Here is a 20,013-nt window from a genome sequence, read left to right as displayed (position 1 = left end):
GCAAACTCAAAGGAATACAAAAACTAATATTTAATATGTACTGTATTTTATTATGCAAAGAGAGAGTATTATTCATTAGCTCAGCATTAGCAAACTGTACATACATAAATAACCATTTCATTTTTCATTGTTTTTACAGTTTCATTTTTGAACAGCCCAGTGATGTAGATGTCTCCATCCAGTTAGGATCATCATCATCATCGTTATTATTACAAAGCACACTATATGACATCCATCTACTTAACACTACCAGTGATTGTTTGGCTTTTTTTTTTCAAGCGAGGGATTTCAAGTGCATGCTAATAAAACAACAAAAAAGAACTGCCATATTCAAAGGCATTTCAAACATCACTATACAAATCACCTGAAGCCTACAGGTCAGTTTACTGGTTTCTTCTTGTTGCATCGATTGTTTTGCTTTAAAACACTGAAATAATATTGACGTTAAATACTTGTCTTGGCCCGAGGAGGAAGACGTCGGCCATCTTGTGGACGGCTTCAGTGCAGTACCTTCATTCAATAGCGCTCAGTGGGATTCCACTAAACGGACGTGACTGGCATACTAACCCATAACTCTAATCCTAAAGTTAACCCTAATCTTAACCAAACTTCTAACCTTAACCCTAAACTAACTATAACTATAACCAATTAGGTATTTCAACATGTGTTTGCAGGTCAGTCATGTCCCTGTAGTTTTCTCCCATGTCAGTGCTCTAGGTTCAGCTTTTAGCTCTATAGGATCTCTAGGACTAATGGGAATGTTCGCTATTTAAACTTCACCGGAAGCCCCCTAGCCTAATTGATTCTAACATCTACCGAATGCTGATTGAGTTAACAAATAAATAGCAGCAGCACTGACACACAGCACAGTCCACTTTGGCTCCCAACATATAAGTAGTGCTGTGTTTCTTCTTCAGACTCAAGACGTTTCCTCTGAAACTGTCAAAAATAAAATACAGATTACTATAAAGAATACAAAACATTTATACAAAAGATTTGTTTTGGATATAAGGGGATCCACAAGGTATAGGTCCATTCATCTTGTAGATGGGTGTTGAACAACATGTTTCATATAGAGGCTGTTTAGGCCATGTAGCCTTGGGATGCTTTTGTTAGTCGGTTGGTTTGTTAGGTGTTAGAGAGTCTAAAATGAGTGAATGTCATCTCTGTGTAGCAGAGGAAGAAAGTCCTGCAGGGAGGGGGAATGTTAATATAATCCAGGAGGTTCTCTTCTATGGGCATGAGTCCACCGGTGTACAGCAGTAGGGGACATTCATTCAGATGAGAAAGTATTTCTGGAACCCGGAAGTGATGACCCTCATATGGGTGGGGGTCCATTGGTGTAGCGCAGCATGGGGTGGAAGGAGCGGGCAAAGTTGTTGGCATGGTGACAGCTGTAGTCCTCCTCTGTCATGGGCACCAGGCAGGCTAAGCCAATCAGGAGCAGGAGGAGGAGCTGGAGGGGCAGAGCTGCCCTCAGGACCCTCAGGATAAAGGACTGGCCCCTTGGGGGGCACAAGGAGGAGGACGAAGAAGAGGGGACCAGGGGGAAGTCAGAACGGGAGGAAGCGCAGCCAGCGCCGCTCTGAGAGCTGGTCAGGGAGAGAGAGAACGGCATTAGACACACCAGAAATAGCAGAGTAGGATTTTAGGAACACACATATACACACACACATGAGTAAAAACTGTATAGAGGTATGATACCGTGAAAAGGGTTAAGATCGTAACAAACAACACACCAGAGTAAGCATACCAATCACACACACAAGGTTACTCAAACACTACAGAGAAAAGGTTACACACATTCATGCACAAACCAAAGCAGCAATTTCTACACACATAATCTCTCCTATGCACAGGGAACATGAAGTAAAATCCCTCCTAGCTGTCTCAGTCTTGTTTTTCTCACTGAGTGAGAAACCCTGGCCGTACAGCCGACTGTGTGAGAGTTCAATGCCACGTCTCATTCCGAGCAGAGACCGCTGTACCAGAGACACCTCCAGAGACTCACAGAGAAGGAGCCAAGAGGAGAGAGGAACGCTGCGTTCCTCCACCTGGCTTCATCCTCACAGGGCTGCCTGGTGGCCTGGGGGAGGAAGCTGTTAGCAGTCTGTCTGTCTGAAGGCCCTCCACACCCTATGTCTCTATCTACATGTCTCTATCTCTCATTAATAGTTTAAATTAATGGTGGGAGCATTGTGATGTGTGTTTTACCTCAGCAGCCCTACCTCAGGAGATCCACAGTTTGGGGCCGCAAAGAACCCCCTGATCTCCATGGCAACCTCGTCTACTAGATTTCAATTTCCGAAGCCAATTAGTGAGTAACAGGGAGCTAGCAGAGCCTGGGCCTGTTCATACAATGGAGCATGTTCATACAATCAGCCCCAACAGAGCCTCATTACCTTTTCACGACCACTCATCCCTGAACTAATTTAGGGCCAGGCTTCAACCCGGCCTACATGTCATTATTAGGATCCATTTAATAGAAAGCACGGAGTGATGACTCAAAAGAACAAAGAGAGCAGTACAGAGGTGGGTGGGTTATTAGTACGGCGGTGAGAGGGGGATGAAGGGAAATAGAGATGGAGAGAAAGGAAGGAGGAAGAGATTCAGACAGTTCATTACAGCAGATAGCTAGTTTTCTATTAAGAGAAAGAGAGCAATAGAGGGAGGGAAAGTGACTAAGCAAATAATCAGAAGGCAAAGTGAGTCAGCAAAGAAGATGGGGGTGAAACAGATACTGTATATTCAGATAATGCCATCTAGTGGGTGAGAAATAACTACAGGGATTAGAGGTGCCAGATAGGTGAGCAGTAAAAAGATGACAGACAAGCGTTGGCAGCATCGTTCAGACAGCAGAGCACAGCAGCAGAGAGCAATGAAAGAACAGAAAACTTTCCACTTTCATTCAATAAAGGAAGAAAGGAATCCCCTGAACGAGGTGATTCACGACTTTTAACAGCTGGCTTGGTTACGTCGCTTCTAGAAGGAAGGAAGATCATGGAACTCATATGGGCCAACGTTGGGGAAGTTTGGAGGGTTAAAGAGGATGCATCATTTCTCACCAAATAAGAGAGGCAGAAGAGGACCTATCAGAGGACCTATCACAGCTTCTGCCCTAACGAACTGGTTTAGGTTCGGTTTCCTAACCATATAGAGGATGCATAGAGTATAATTGATTTGAATGATTGACTGATTGGGTTAATAATTTGTACATGTACAAATGATGCAGTCATGGTTCCATCATCCTCCCATGGTTCTAGAGTCCAGGAGAGAGGTACCTGTGATGTGGGCCGCTCTCGGGGGGTCCTGGGTGGGCATGACTACTTTTGCCCCGGGGCTGTACCACGCAATGAGCAGGACGGGGGTAAAAGAAAGAAAGAATGATTCAATCCGGAGAAAAGAAACAACAAGCTTCAGATGAAAAAAAACAACCAACAAATAACAGAAAGAGCAGCAACATCAATAGAACACCAACACCTAAAGAGCAGTAACATCAATAGAACACCAACACCTAAAGAGCAGTAACATCAATAGAACACCAACACCTAAAGAGCAGTAACATCAATAGAACACCAACACCTAAAGAGCAGTAACATCAATAGAACACCAACACCTAAAGAGCAGCAACATCAATAGAACACCAACACCTAAAGAGCAGTAACATCAATAGAACACCAACACCTAAAGAGCAGTAACATCAATAGAACACCAACACCTAAAGAGCAGCAACATCAATAGAACACCAACACCTAAAGAGCAGTAACATCAATAGAACACCAACACCTAAAGAGCACATCAATAGAACAACACCTAAAGAGCAGCAACATCAATAGAACACCAACACCTAAAGAGCAGTAACATCAATAGAACACCAACACCTAAAGAGCAGTAACATCAATAGAACACCAACACCTAAAGAGCAGCAACATCAATAGAACACCAACACCTAAAGAGCAGCAACATCAATAGAACATCAACACCTAAAGAGCAGTAACATCAATAGAACACCAACACCTAAAGAGCAGTAACATCAATAGAACACCAACACCTAAAGAGCAGTAACATCAATAGAACACCAACACCTAAAGAGCAGTAACATCAATAGAACACCAACACCTAAAGAGCAGTAACATCAATAGAACACCAACACCTAAAGAGCAGTAACATCAATAGAACACCAACACCTAAAGAGCAGTAACATCAATAGAACACCAACACCTAAAGAGCAGTAACATCAATAGAACACCAACACCTAAAGAGCAGTAACATCAATAGAACACCAACACCTAAAGAGCAGTAACATCAATAGAACACCAACACCTAAAGAGCAGTAACATCAATAGAACACCAACACCTAAAGAGCAGTAACATCAATAGAACACCAACACCTAAAGAGCAGTAACATCAATAGAACACCAACACCTAAAGAGCAGTAACATCAATAGAACACCAACACCTAAAGAGCAGTAACATCAATAGAACACCAACACCTAAAGAGCAGCAACAACATCCATGATGGTGATAGGAGTATCAAGAAACCGGGCTTTTCACATTGGATTGTTTAAGAATTACAATTACAACAATTCATTTACAGATATGTTCATCAAACATACTGTATATTAGCATCTATAGGTGGCTAGAAAATACATTAAATGTTGTTATCCTGTTCATTTGACATGTTTATTTGTTGCCAATGATTAGTAATGCTTCAGGATTGTATTAATACATGATGATGATGATATAGTGGCATTCCAGTGGGCTGTAATGACTAGAAGCATTGATGTTTATAATTAGTTGCAATTACGCTAATGGCGAACACTACAATTCTCCTCTAAAAAGCGTCAGTTAGTGAAAAGCCAGTGTTTCTTGTGCATTTTTGGCTACGCAGATCTACATGGTGAAGGTAGCAAAAACCCATCTCAAAGAACAACAGCTTGTGGGGCAACATATTCCTTAGTGGTGTAGCGTCATATTAGCAGGGCAGCAATAAAGCAATCTATAAACAAAGGGTAAAACGCAACGTCAATGAATTGCCTTAATTAACTGAATGAAAACAGAAAGGGCTGGTGGGTGGCTGCGGGGTAAAAGCTGGGGTAGAGAGTTGTCCTGTGGGGTTAGCATGCATTGGGAGAGGGAAAGGGGGTGACATTTTGGGTTAAGAATAACATTTGGGAGATCACTCGATAAATCGGTCAGGGTGAATCGCTATTTCCCTAAGCAGTATACCCCACACTAATGACTTTCTACACACATAACAGCCCCCGGTAAAGGACTGTGACATCCTAGATAGGTACAAAGGGAGACATTACCGATCGCCGGCGACTCGTCGAGGTCCCCTCTGAGACGGGGCTGGTGGATCCAGAGATGTCAGATTTGTCCATAGCAGACAAAGGCAGCGAGTCCTACAAACGATCAATAATATGGACAAGGACAGACAGTCAGTCTGAAGACGAGACTTTCTTTTTCTCTTGATGCTCATCCAGACACACAGGGTGCATTTCACTATTTCATTCACTAGTACCAACTAGTTACCCGGAGAGTGATTGTCATAATGGTTGCACTAAAAAGCCCACACTATAAATGTATGTGATACGGCTGTAGGTCTTATGTGTATTTTCCTCTGACCTGTGTGTCCATGGTTTCCAGTCTCCTCTCCAGGCCATCCAGGTCAGTGCTGACCTCCCGGAGGAGCAGCCGCAGCCTGTTCCCGATCACATGCACCTTCTCCTGGGCCTCCAGATGCTCACTACCCTGGAGCTGGTTCTGGGCCTGCTCTGAAGCCTGGGGTTGGCTTTGGGACGTGGCCTGGGTGTGGACAAGCAGCTGGGCTGAGAGCTCTTGGAGGGAGGAAGCCTTCTGCTGGGAGTCCAGCAGCTCACGCTTGATTTGCTGGAGGTGAATGGGGGAGGAGGTGAGAGGGGTAGTGGTAAATATAATTGAATTGTGCTAGGCTACAACCCTTTAGGATATTGGTCTTTTGAGAGGATAAACAGATTTAGAGTGTTGCCCACAATTTGTGTGTATTGGAGTGGAAAGTACCGTGAGTGTTCTGTGGTGAGCCCGTAGTGTTTCACGGTCGAGCCTGGGGGGGATGGGGACAACCTCGTTCCTCCTACGGTCAATGTTCTCCAACCACAACAGCAGACCGTGGCTCAGCTCATGGAACTCCTAGAGAGAGAGAGAGAAGAGAGATGAGAGAAGAGAGAAGAGAGATGAGAGAAGAGAGATGAGAGAAGAAGAGAGAAGAGAGATGAGAGAAGAGAGATGAGAGATGAGAGATGAGAGATGAGAGAGAGAAGAGAGAGAGAGAGAAGAGAGATGAGAGATGAGAGATGAGAGAAGAGAGATGAGAGATGAGAGAGAGATGAGAGATGAGAGAGAGAGATGAGAGATGAGAGATGAGAGAGAGAGAGAGAGAGAGAGAGAGAGAAGAGAGATGAGAGATGAGAGATGAGAGAGGAGAGAAGAGAGATGAGAGAAGAGAGATGAGAGAAGAGAGATGAGAGAGGAGAGAAGAGAGATGAGAGAAGAGAGAAGAGAGAGAGAAGAGAGAGAGAGAGAAGAGAGATGAGAGATGAGAGAAGAGAGAAGAGAGAGAGAGAGAGAGAAGAGAGAAGAGAGAGAGAGATGAGAGATGAGAGATGAGAGAAGAGAGAAGAGAGAAGAGAGAAGAGAGAGAGAAGAGAGATGAGAGAAGAGAGAAGAGAGAGAGAGAGAGAGAGAGAGAGAGAGAAGAGAGATGAGAGATGAGAGATGAGAGAAGAGAGAAGAGAGAAGAGAGAGAGAAGAGAGATGAGAGAAGAGAGAAGAGAGAAGAGAGAAGAGAGAAGAGAGAGAGAAGAGAGATGAGAGAAGAGAGAGAGAAGAGAGAGAGAGAGAAGAGAGATGAGAGATGAGAGAGGAGAGAAGAGAGAAGAGAGAAGAGAGAGAGAAGAGAGATGAGAGAAGAGAGAAGAGAGAGAGAGAGAGAGAAGAGAGAGAGAGAGAAGAGAGATGAGAGATGAGAGAGAGAAGAGAGATGAGAGAAGAGAGAGAGAAGAGAGAGAGAGAGAAGAGAGATGAGAGATGAGAGAAGAGAGAAGAGAGAGAGAAGAGAGAGAGAGAGAAGAGAGATGAGAGATGAGAGAAGAGAGAAGAGAGAGAGAAGAGAGAGAGAAGAGAGATGAGAGATGAGAGATGAGAGAAGAGAGAAGAGAGAAGAGAGAGAGAAGAGAGAGAGAGAGAGAAGAGAGATGAGAGAGGAGAGAAGAGAGATGAGAGAAGAGAGAAGAGAGATGAGAGAAGAGAGAGAGAAGAGAGAAGAGAGAAGAGAGATGAGAGATGAGAGATGAGAGAAGAGATGAGAGAAGAGAGATGAGAGAAGAGAGAGAGTGAAGAGAGAAGAGAGATGAGAGAAGAGAGAGGAGAGAAGAGAGAAGAGAGAAGAGAGATGAGAGATGAGAGAAGAGATGAGAGAAGAGAGATGAGAGAAGAGAGAGAGTGAAGAGAGAAGAGAGATGAGAGAGGAGAGAAGAGAGAAGAGAGAAGAGAGAAGAGAGAGAGAGAAGAGAGAAGAGAGAGAGAGAAGAGAGAAGAGAGAAGAGAGAAGAGAGAGAGTGAAGAGAGAGAGAGAAGAGAGAAGAGAGAGAGAGAAGAGAGAAGCGAGAGAGAGAAGAGAGAAGTTAGTTTGTTGTACCTGACACTGCATCAGGGCCCTCTGTAGCTCTGCCCTCCAGTCCTCCAGCGATGAGCCCAGCCAATCCCAGCGTGAGTTCATCTCCTTCAGCCCGTCCCTCAGCTCCCACGCCTCCTTTGAGTCGGGATCTGATTGGAGGAAGTCAGCGCTGCTCAGGTTGATTGACAGGACCTGGGACTTGTGGCCGTCCATGGCCTTCTGCAGCTCCTGGAAGAGTGGAGAGGATAAATGAGTGACTGTGTGTGTTTGGCTGTTTGTTTGTAAGTATTTGTGTAATTGTTATGTTACGTGTTGAACCGTATGGGAATGTTTACCACGTGCATATACACTATGTGTAACACTATCAGTATAATGTATAATAAATATAATAAAGGAAGAAGTACTGTAGGTAGACTGACCCATACTGCCCAGTACTGGTTTACAGTAGTTATAAATAGGCTTGGTGATGACAGAGCAGAGCTAGTACAGGAGCACTAACAGTAGGTGTCAGTAAACTAGGTGTAGGTTAGCGAACCCCACCAGGCTTCAGATCAGCCGGGCTATTTATAGTCTGTTGACATCCTTGGGTCTGAAGTGTTACAGACTATAGCTGCTGGGTTGTCTGATGTGTTACAGACTACAGCTGCTGGGCTGTCTGATGTGTTACAGACTACAGCTGCTGGGTTGTCTGATGTGTTACAGACTACAGCTGCTGGGTTGTCTGATGTGTTACAGACTATAGCTGCTGGGCTGTCTGATGTGTTACAGACTATAGCTGCTGGGCTGTCTGATGTGTTACAGACTATAGCTGCTGGGCTGTCTGATGTGTTACAGACTATAGCAGCTGGGCTGTGTCATGTGTTTCTACTTTCTACTTTTAAACTCGGACAAAACAGAGATGCTTGTTCTAGGTCCCAAGAAACAAAGAGATCTTCTGTTGAATCTGACAATTAATCTTAATGGTTGTACAGTCGTCTCAAATAAAACTGGGAAGGACCTCGGCGTTACTCTGGACCCTGATCTCTCTTTTGAAGAACATATCAAGACCATTTCAAGGACAGCTTTTTTCCATCTACGTAACATTGCAGAAATCAGAAACTTTCTGTCCCAAAATGATGCAGAAAAATGTATCCATGCTTTTGTCACTTCTAGGTTAGACTACTGCAATGCTCTACTTTCCGGCTACCCGGATAAAGCACTAAATAAACTTCAGTTAGTGCTAAATACGGCTGCTAGAATCCTGACTAGAACCAAAAAAAGGTATCATATTACTCCAGTGCTAGCCTCCCTACACTGGCTTCCTGTCAAAGCAAGGGCTGATTTCAAGGTTTTACTGCTAACCTACAAAGCATTACATGGGCTTGCTCCTACCTATCTCTCTGATTTGGTCCTGCCGTACATACCTACACGTACGCTACGGTCACAAGACGCAGGCCTCCTAATTGTCCTTAGAATTTCTAAGCAAACAGCTGTTTGGCCCTGTCCTGGGGTGTCCTCGGATGGGGCCACAGTGTCTCCTGACCCCTCCTGTCTCAGCTTCCAATATTTATGCTGCATTAGTTTATGTGTCGGGGGGCTAGGGTCAGTTTGTTATATCTGGAGTACTTCTCCTGTCCTATTCGGTGTCCTGTGTGAATTTAAGTGTGCTCTCTCTAATTCTCTCTTTCTCTCTCTCTCTCGGAGGACCTGAGCCCTAGGACCATGCCTCAGGACTACCTGACATGATGACTCCTTGCTGTCCCCAGTCCACCTGGCCGTGCTGCTGCTCCAGTTTCAACTGTTCTGCCTTATTATTATTGGACCATGCTGGTCATTTATGAACATTTGAACATCTTGGCCATGTTATGTGTGATGTGTTACAGACTGCAGCAGACGGTCTGATGTGTAACAGACTACAGCAGCTGGTCTGATGTGTTACAGACTGCAGCAGCTGGTGTGATGTGTAACAGACTACAGCAGCTGGGGTGATGTGTTACAGACTACAGCAGCTGGGGTGATGTGTTACAGACTACAGCAGCTGGGGTGATGTGTTACAGACTACAGCAGCTGGGCGGTGTCATATATTACAGACTACAGCAGCTGGGGTGATGTGTTACAGACTACAGCAGCTGGGGTGATGTGTTACAGACTACAGCAGCTGGTCTGATGTGTTACAGGCTACAGCAGCTGGGGTGAGTGTAACAGACTACAGCAGCTGGGGTGATGTGTAACAGACTACAGCAGCTGGGCGGTGTCATATGTTACAGACTACAGCAGCTGGTCTGATGTGTTACAGGCTACAGCAGCTGGGGTGATGTGTAACAGACTACAGCAGCTGGGGTGATGTGTTACAGGCTACAGCAGCTGGGGTGATGTGTAACAGACTACAGCAGCTGGGCGGTGTCATATGTTACAGACTACAGCAGCTGGTCTGATGTGTTACAGGCTACAGCAGCTGGGGTGATGTGTAACAGACTACAGCAGCTGGTCTGATGTGTTACAGGCTACAGCAGCTGGGGTGATGTGTAACAGACTACAGCAGCTGGGCGGTGTCATATGTTACAGACTACAGCAGCTGGTCTGATGTGTTACAGGCTACAGCAGCTGGGGTGATGTGTAACAGACTACAGCAGCTGGTCTGATGTGTTACAGACTACAGCAGCTGGTCTGATGTGTTACAGACTACAGCAGTTGGGCGGTGTCATATGTTACAGACTACAGCAGCTGGGGTGATGTGTAACAGACTACAGCAGCTGGGCGGTGTCATATATTACAGACTGCAGCAGCTGGTCTGATGTGTAACAGACTGCAGCAGCTGGGGTGATGTGTAACAGACTACAGCAGCTGGGCGGTGTCATATATTACAGACTGCAGCAGCTGGTCTGATGTGTAACAGACTGCAGCAGCTGGGGTGATGTGTAACAGACTACAGCAGCTGGGCGGTGTCATATGTTACAGACTACAGCAGCTGGTCTGATGTGTTACAGGCTACAGCAGCTGGGGTGATGTGTAACAGACTACAGCAGCTGGGGTGATGTGTTACAGGCTACAGCAGCTGGGGTGATGTGTAACAGACTACAGCAGCTGGGCGGTGTCATATGTTACAGACTACAGCAGCTGGTCTGATGTGTTACAGGCTACAGCAGCTGGGGTGATGTGTAACAGACTACAGCAGCTGGTCTGATGTGTTACAGGCTACAGCAGCTGGGGTGATGTGTAACAGACTACAGCAGCTGGGCGGTGTCATATGTTACAGACTACAGCAGCTGGTCTGATGTGTTACAGGCTACAGCAGCTGGGGTGATGTGTAACAGACTACAGCAGCTGGTCTGATGTGTTACAGACTACAGCAGCTGGTCTGATGTGTTACAGACTACAGCAGCTGGGCGGTGTCATATGTTACAGACTACAGCAGCTGGGGTGATGTGTAACAGACTACAGCAGCTGGGCGGTGTCATATATTACAGACTGCAGCAGCTGGTCTGATGTGTAACAGACTGCAGCAGCTGGGGTGATGTGTTACAGACTGCAGCAGCTGGGGTGATGTGTAACAGACTACAGCAGCTGGGGTGATGTGTTACAGGCTACAGCAGCTGGGGTGAGTGTAACAGACTACAGCAGCTGGGGTGATGTGTAACAGACTACAGCAGCTGGGGTGATGTGTAACAGACTGCAGCAGCTGGGGTGATGTGTAACAGACTACAGCAGCTGGGGTGATGTGTAACAGACTACAGCAGCTGGTCTGATGTGTTACAGGCTACAGCAGCTGGGGTGAGTGTAACAGACTGCAGCAGCTGGGGTGATGTGTAACAGACTACAGCAGCTGGGGTGATGTGTAACAGACTACAGCAGCTGGGGTGATGTGTTACAGACTACAGCAGCTGGGGTGATGTGTTACAGACTACAGCAGCTGGGGTGATGTGTAACAGACTGCAGCAGCTGGGGTGATGTGTAACAGACTACAGCAGCTGGGGTGATGTGTTTTTACTATATAGGTCTCTGCCTGGGCACTGGACCACTAGGCTCGTGATTACACTGTACATGGGTATAGGAAATCATAGAGACCATGGGTATCATGTGGCACATAGATGCAAATGGTATACATAAGATGCACGCACACACACCTTGAGCTTTCTGATCCTCTGTTGGATGGTGTGTATGTCTGTGCTGAGGTCTAGCACCCGTAGCTGTCCCAGCTCTGCCTCTGCCTCGCACAGCCATGCCCTCATGGTCTGCAGGTCTGAGATCAGCTGGTGACACTGCTGCAGGTTCTGCTTCTGTCTGTGTTTGTCCCTCAGAGACCGAGCCTGGATCAGCTCCCAGCGCTCAATCACACCTTGGGGAGAGAAGTAACACAGTTTCAGTTGACTCATCCCTCATTATTGATTATAATAAGCGAGAGAGTGTGTGTATGTGTGTGTGTGTGTGTATCACCAACCTGCACTCTGGCTGTCTGTGCTGGTGGGGTTGGTGAGTCCTGGCATGTCATCATCCTCCTCAGTCAGCTGTCCTCCAGCCCTCTTCACTGCATCTATACTGCCCCGACACTCTCCCATCAGACGCATCTACGACAGACAGGGAACATAGTGTTATCATGCAACGACATGACATTTGGGTTTTTCTGTATATTTCTTACAGTTTTAGCCATACTATTACTAGGAGATTTTTTAAGAGAGAAAGCCCTCACATAGCCCATGTAAGTCGAGTCCAGCTCAGGGCTGGTGCCACTGCAGGCAGTCGCCTCTCCCTGCTGGACAGAGTAGCGGCCAGAGTCCACAGCCTGGTCCAACTGTCTCAGGTGGGCCTCCAGCTGACCTGGCTCACCTGTGGGGTCAGGAGTGGGTCAGCCAACGAGGAGAGAGAATTCTCTGGGGGTTTGTTTTTTGCCAGTCTACAATTTCATTTTGACAAACAGTAGTGGTAGATACTGGCAGACTGGTCCACCTTTGAGAACATGCTCATAATGGAAAAAACAAGCAATGTTAAAAGTTAGTCCGTGTTGAAAAACTGCAAACAAAGAAGGAAAAGTAGGTGGTTTATATGATCAGTTGCTTGATGTGATACCAATAAAGGTGAATGGAAAAGTGCTTTAGCATGCTATTGTGTATACATTCTTATACGGTGTATACATTCTTATACGGTGTATACATTCTTATACGGTGTATACATTCTTATAGGGTGTATACATTCTTATAGGGTGTATACATTCTCATATGGTGTATACATTCTTATACGGTGTATACATTCTTATATGGTGTATACATTCTTATAGGGTGTATACATTCTTATATGATGTATACATTCTTATATGATGTATACATTCTTATAGGGTGTATACATTCTTATAGGGTGTATACATTCTCATATGGTGTATACATTCTTATAGGGTGTATACATTCTTATAGGGTGTATACATTCTTATAGGGTGTATACATTCTTATATGATGTATACATTCTTATATGATGTATACATTCTTATAGGGTGTATACATTCTTATAGGGTGTATACATTCTCATATGGTGTATACATTCTTATATGATGTATACATTCTTATATGGTGTATACATTCTTATATGATGTATACATTCTTATAGGGTGTATACATTCTTATAGGGTGTATACATTCTCATATGGTGTATACATTCTTATATGATGTATACATTCTTATATGGTGTATACATTCTTATATGGTGTATACATTCTCATATGGTGTATACATTCTTATATGGTGTATACATTCTTATAGGGTGTATACATTCTTATAGGGTGTATACATTCTTATATGATGTATACATTCTTATAGGGTGTATACATTCTTATATGGTGTATACATTCTTATATGATGTATACATTCTTATAGGGTGTATACATTCTCATATGGTGTATACATTCTTATATGATGTATACATTCTTATATGGTGTATACATTCTTATATGGTGTATACATTCTCATATGGTGTATACATTCTTATATGGTGTATACATTCTTATATGGTGTATACATTCTTATACGGTGTATACATTCTTATACGGTGTATACATTCTTATATGGTGTATACATTCTTATATGGTGTATACATTCTTATACGGTGTATACATTCGCATATGGTGTATACATTCTCATATGGTGTATACATTCTCATATGGTGTATACATTCTCATATGGTGTATACATTCGCATATGGTGTATACATTCTCATATGGTGTATACATTCTCATATGGTGTATACATTCGCATATGGTGTATACATTCTCATATGGTGTATACATTCTCATATGGTGTATACATTCGCATATGGTGTATACATTCTCATATGGTGTATACATTCTCATATGGTGTATACATTCTTATACGGTGTATACATTCTCATATGGTGTATACATTCTCATACGGTGTATACATTCTCATATGGTGTATACATTCTTATATGGTGTATACATTCTTGAATGATGATTGTGCATGCAACAATGGTGAATGATGCATGCTATGTTAATTTACCGCAGATGAACAGGCAGTTAATTTAGTTAGTATATTAGTTTTGTTAGTATATTTAGTTTTGTGATATGTTATTGACATGCGATGATAAATTACACATATGCCTTGTTTGCTCATCATACTTTATTAACATGCTATGGCAAATGATATGGTATTTGTGCTTAAGCACGTTAGCATGCTTTGGTAAATTATATGGTATTTGTGCTTCAGCACGTTAGCATGCTAGTGTGGCTAGTTGCCTACCAGAGGAGGATCTCAGTGTGCTCTCTGTCAGTTTTATATAGGCCTCTGGGCTTTCTGGTATAACTACATCTGCAAAGAGAGATATGCACAGTCCTCACAATTAGAACAAGAGACATTGGACAAGTATGAAGTGTGTATAGGTTTAATTGAATGCTTTTTTCATCCTATTACTCTTCATTTCACATGTTTGAGAACTGGTAATCTATTTAATGCTTGTGTAGATGCATGGGCTTTTTAAATGCTACAAATATCCTAAGTAAACGATCACTTTGATGGGAGAACTTCTTGCAGTATATCCTTGTTATTATTTTTGTTGTTTGTATAACAGTGAATTCCCCTTGGACATCAATAAAACACTTATCAATAAAGTATTGATCTGTCCATCTCCAGCAGCAGTCTGTAGTAGTATTATACCAACCTGACAACACAGCGGCAGTCTGTAGTGGTATTATACCAACCTGACAACACAGCGGCAGTCTGTAGTAGTATTATACCAACCTGACAACACAGCAGCAGTCTGTAGTAGTATTATACCAACCTGACAACACAGCGGCAGTCTGTAGTGGTATTATACCAACCTGACAACACAGCAGCAGTCTGTAGTGGTATTATACCAACCTGACAACACAGCAGCAGTCTGTAGTAGTATTATACCAACCTGACAACACAGCGGCAGTCTGTAGTGGTATTATACCAACCTGACAACACAGCAGCAGTCTGTAGTAGTATTATACCAACCTGACAACACAGCGGCAGTCTGTAGTAGTATTATACCAACCTGACAACACAGCAGCAGTCTGTAGTAGTATTATACCAACCTGACAACACAGCAGCAGTCTGTAGTAGTATTATACCAACCTGACAACACAGCAGCAGTCTGTAGAAGTATTATACCAACCTGACAACACAGCAGCAGTCTGTAGTAGTATTATACCAACCTGACAACACAGCAGCAGTCTGTAGTGGTATTATACCAACCTGACAACACAGCAGCAGTCTGTAGTAGTATTATACCAACCTGACAACACAGCAGCAGTCTGTAGTAGTATTATACCAACCTGACAACACAGCAGCAGTCTGTAGTAGTATTATACCAACCTGACAACACAGCGGCAGTCTGTAGTAGTATTATACCAACCTGACAACACAGCAGCAGTCTGTAGTAGTATTATACCAACCTGACAACACAGCAGCAGTCTGTAGTAGTATTATACCAACCTGACAACACAGCAGCAGTCTGTAGTAGTATTATACCAACCTGACAACACAGCAGCAGTCTGTAGTGGTATTATACCAACCTGACAACACAGCGGCAGTCTGTAGTGGTATTATACCAACCTGACAACACAGCGGCAGTCTGTAGTGGTATTATACCAACCTGACAACACAGCAGCAGTCTGTAGTGGTATTATACCAACCTGACAACACAGCGGCAGTCTGTAGTGGTATTATACCAACCTGACAACACAGCGGCAGTCTGTAGTGGTATTATACCAACCTGACAACACAGCAGCAGTCTGTAGTAGTATTATACCAACCTGACAACACAGCAGCAGTCTGTAGTGGTATTATACCAACCTGACAACACAGCGGCAGTCTGTAGTGGTATTATACCAACCTGACAACACAGCGGCAGTCTGTAGTGGTATTATACCAACCTGACAACACAGCGGCAGCCGACCTGAGGTACTCCTCCTCCTGCTCCTGTCCTCTGCCCCTTTCTGACCCCAGACCCCGCCCTCCAGCACTCTCAAGCCCCCGGCTCAGGTCGTAGTCGTGGTCCCACTCCAGTGGGATAGAGTCCATGCTGGCTGGGGTGTCCCGGCCCGAGCGGTCCGCCTGTGGGGGGAGAACAGAGCCCGAGGTGGGAAGACTGGAGGGGCAGGGGAGAGAGGAGTCACCCCACTGCAGGTCAGAGAGATCAGCCGACTCATCCATGTCCAGATCTCGGTCAGAACAGTCTAGTTCATCATCGGCAAGCTGAAGGGAAGGAGAGGGGGAGTGAGTGTGTACGTTTGTATGTGCGTGCTAGGTGTGTGTACGAGGTTATGGTAGTTATATCATATTGGCAAATGGCCCATATCTTCTTGTAGTATGTGTGTGTGTTCTGTAAGCAAAAGACATTACTCACAGGCAGGCGTGTCAGCTTCTTGTAGTATCTGTCGACACGTCCAAACACCTCCTGCCAGTACCTCTGTAGCTCCTCCAGTTCCTCCTCTAGAACAGCACCATCCAGAGGCTCACTCTTCTCTATCAGGGCCTCCCCCTGCCTGAACACCAGCTCAATCTGCCCTGTGTTCAGAGAGATCTCCTGCTGGAACGCCTGAACACACACACACACAGAGGGCAAAGGTCAGGGGTTAGACGTTCCAGTATGTTTTGCCAAGGGGAATCGGGGAACTGCTTTTATCTCTATTTGTTATGCCAGTTAAATCCGTCATGGGAGGATACTAGTTACATACAGCACAGGAGGAGACCAAGTTAGTTAAAGATAGTTAAAGATAGTTAAAGATAGTTAAATTGCCAAGCCGTCATAGAGAGTTCATTCAAACTAAAAAAACATTGAAAATATAGCATTCAAATTCACACACACGTGCTCGAATGCACACACGTATGCATGCACGCACACTCGGGACACACTGTTCTTACCACAGGACGTTGGTGGCACCTTAATTGGGGACGACGGGCTCGTGGTAATGACTGGAGTGGAATCAGTGGAACGGTATCAAATACATCAAACACATCATGGTTTCCATGGTTTCCATGTGTTTGATGCCGGTTCCATTTGATCCATTCCAGACATTAGTATGAGCCGTCCTCCCCCCAGCAGCCTCCACTGGTTCTTACCCTTAGCTGTTTGATCTTAGCCTGAACATCACACTCTGAGAAGTGTTCTATGTTGGTGAGCTGCAGGTCCATCTCAGTGAGCCACACCAGGATGCTGTCTCTAGCTGTCTCAAACTCCTCCCTCTGACCAATAAAGTGCTGAGAGAACACACAGAGAGTGAAACAGTGTTATAGGGCTGTTTAATAACTAGATTAAAACAGTGTTATAGGTCTGTTTAATAACTAGATTAAAACAGTGATATAGGTCTGTTTAATAACTAGATTAAAACAGTGTTATAGGTCTGTTTAATAACTAGATTAAAACAGTGTTATAGGGCCGTTTAATAACTAGATTAAAACAGTGTTATAGGTCTGTTTAATAACTAGATTAAAACAGTGTTATAGGTCTGTTTAATAACTAGATTAAAACAGTGTTATAGGGCCGTTTAATAACTAGATTAAAACAGTGTTATAGGTCTGTTTAATATCTAGACTAAAACAGTGTTATAGGTCTGTTTAATAACTAGATTAAAACAGTGTTATAGGTCTGTTTAATAACTAGATTAAAACAGTGTTATAGGGCCGTTTAATAACTAGATTAAAACAGTGTTATAGGTCTGTTTAATAACTAGATTAAAACAGTGTTATAGGGCCGTTTAATAACTAGATTAAAACAGTGTTATAGGTCTGTTTAATATCTAGACTAAAACAGTGTTATAGGTCTGTTTAATAACTAGATTAAAACAGTGTTATAGGTCTGTTTAATAACTAGATTAAAACAGTGTTATAGGTCTGTTTAATATCTAGACTAAAACAGTGTTATAGGTCTGTTTAATAACTAGATTAAAACAGTGTTATAGGTCTGTTTAATATCTAGACTAAAACAGTGTTATAGGTCTGTTTAATAACTAGATTAAAACAGTGTTATAGGTCTGTTTAATATCTAGACTAAAACAGTGTTATAGGTCTGTTTAATAACTAGATTAAAACAGTGTTATAGGTCTGTTTAATAACTAGATTAAAACAGTGTTATAGATCTGTTTAATAACTAGATTAAAACAGTGTTATAGTTATAGGTCTGTTTAATATCTAGACTAAAACAGTGTTATAGGTCTGTTTAATATCTAGATTAAAACAGTGTTATAGGTCTGTTTAATATCTAGATTAAAACAGTGTTATAGGTCTGTTTAATATCTAGACTAAAACAGTGTTATAGGTCTGTTTAATAACTAGATTAAAACAGTGTTATAGGTCTGTTTAATAACTAGATTAAAACAGTGATCAGAGTGAAACTAAGTATTTGTGAGTTTCTACTCTTTTATCTTCACAACAAAATGATGTGATAAATCCTGACCTGACCAGGCTCTGCTATATCATCACCATGTTTCATAACATATGTTATGACATCATGACATTTCCCAGCATACCTTGAGCCTGCGCAGGATGGAGGCAACCCTCTTCTGCAGGTTGTCCCAGCGCCGGTTCCCATCATGCACCATTTCACGGAGGCGGCAGGAGGAGTCTGTGCGGTTCTCTCTGGCCAGTCGGCGGTACTGCTTATTGATCAGCTCCAGCTGGGTCAGAAACTCCTGGACCTGCCTCTGGAAGGCCTAGGACACACACATGATCAGAATGAAGATATTATACAAATACTGTACACATACAAAATAAAACACAAAGTAAATGTAAGGTTGGTGGTCTCAGTATGTGTAATTGGTTGATTATTTTGACCCAACAACGGTTTCAAGTAAGCCTGTGGTATTCTGGGATGACACTGACACATCACCCCATTGGTCCTGGTCAGCTACTGCAGGGAAAATGTGACAACCAGCAAAGACAGATTCCAGTAATCTGATCTCCCCCTTCTCTTACTCTGCACTCTCTCACTTTACCCCATATGCCCCCCCCCCCTTCACTTTGCACTGTACACACACGCTCTCTCATTCTTACTTCATCTCTCGATCTCTCTTCTTCCTACCCTGTCTTTACAACTATTTAAACTCTTCCCCTCCTTTCCTTCCCTTTTCTCTGCCCACAACCGCTCTCTAACCTGTACCTCAAACTTCAACCACTCTCTTACCTGTACCTCAAACTTCAACAGCTCTCTAACCTGTACCTCAAACTTCAACAGCTCTCTAACCTGTACCTCAAACTTCAACAGCTCTCTAACCTGTACCTCAAACTTCAACCGCTCTCTAACCTGTACCTCAAACTTCACCCACTCTCTTAACCTGTACCTCAAACTTCAACCGCTCTCTAACCTGTATGTCAAACTTCAACCGCTCTCTAACCTGTACCTCAAACTTCAACCGCTCTCTAAACTGTATCTCAAATTTCAACCACTCTCTAACCTGTACCTCAAACTTCAACAGCTCTCTAACCTGTACCTCAAACTTCAACCGCTCTCTAACCTGTACCTCAAACTTCAACTGCTCTCTAACCTGTACCTCAAACTTCAACAGCTCTCTAACCTGTACCTCAAACTTCAACAGCTCTCTAACCTGTATGTCAAACTTCAACAGCTCTCTAACCTGTATGTCAAATTTCAACCACTCTCTAACCTGTACCTCAAACTTCAACAGCTCTCTAACCTGTACCTCAAACTTCAACCGCTCTCTAACCTGTACCTCAAACTTCAACCGCTCTCTAACCTGTATGTCAAACTTCAACCGCTCTCTAACCTGTACCTCAAACATCAACCGCTCTCTAACCTGTACCTCAAACTTCAACCACTCTCTAACCTGTACCTCAAACTTCAACCACTCTCTAACCTGTACCTCAAACTTCAACCACTCTCTAACCTGTACCTCA

The 20,013-nt window shown here is 43.6% G+C and overlaps 1 protein-coding gene across 8 annotated transcripts in view; it reads right to left on the bottom strand.

Annotated features, from left to right (window-relative positions):
- Positions 1 to 259: 259 nt before the first annotated feature.
- Positions 260 to 20,013, bottom strand: part of syne1a (spectrin repeat containing, nuclear envelope 1a) — a 234,487-nt gene continuing 214,733 nt past the window's right edge. For 5 of the 8 annotated variants that reach the window (XM_046298663.1, XM_046298666.1, XM_046298667.1 and 2 more), the window contains 14 exons: positions 18,630 to 18,812; positions 17,224 to 17,361; positions 16,508 to 16,699; positions 16,035 to 16,356; positions 14,377 to 14,445; positions 12,324 to 12,460; positions 12,075 to 12,201; positions 11,761 to 11,972; positions 7,679 to 7,885; positions 6,043 to 6,171; positions 5,629 to 5,892; positions 5,313 to 5,405; positions 3,282 to 3,340; positions 260 to 1,592 (listed from right to left, as the gene is read on the bottom strand). In XM_046298663.1, coding sequence (XP_046154619.1) covers positions 1,319 to 1,592; positions 3,282 to 3,340; positions 5,313 to 5,405; positions 5,629 to 5,892; positions 6,043 to 6,171; positions 7,679 to 7,885; positions 11,761 to 11,972; positions 12,075 to 12,201; positions 12,324 to 12,460; positions 14,377 to 14,445; positions 16,035 to 16,356; positions 16,508 to 16,699; positions 17,224 to 17,361; positions 18,630 to 18,812 — 2,406 coding nt within the window. In that variant the 3' untranslated portion in view covers positions 260 to 1,318. The remainder of the gene's footprint in view (positions 1,593 to 3,281; positions 3,341 to 5,312; positions 5,406 to 5,628; positions 5,893 to 6,042; positions 6,172 to 7,678; positions 7,886 to 11,760; positions 11,973 to 12,074; positions 12,202 to 12,323; positions 12,461 to 14,376; positions 14,446 to 16,034; positions 16,357 to 16,507; positions 16,700 to 17,223; positions 17,362 to 18,629; positions 18,813 to 20,013) is intronic. The other 3 variants (XM_046298665.1, XM_046298669.1, XM_046298670.1) reach the window with 2 other exon arrangements.

Source organism: Oncorhynchus gorbuscha, linkage group LG14, assembly GCF_021184085.1.
Source record: "Oncorhynchus gorbuscha isolate QuinsamMale2020 ecotype Even-year linkage group LG14, OgorEven_v1.0, whole genome shotgun sequence".
NCBI classification, from domain to species: Eukaryota; Metazoa; Chordata; class Actinopteri; order Salmoniformes; family Salmonidae; genus Oncorhynchus; species Oncorhynchus gorbuscha.
Note: the sequence above shows the minus strand (reverse complement) of the source record. Positions and strands in the feature narration are given on the sequence as shown.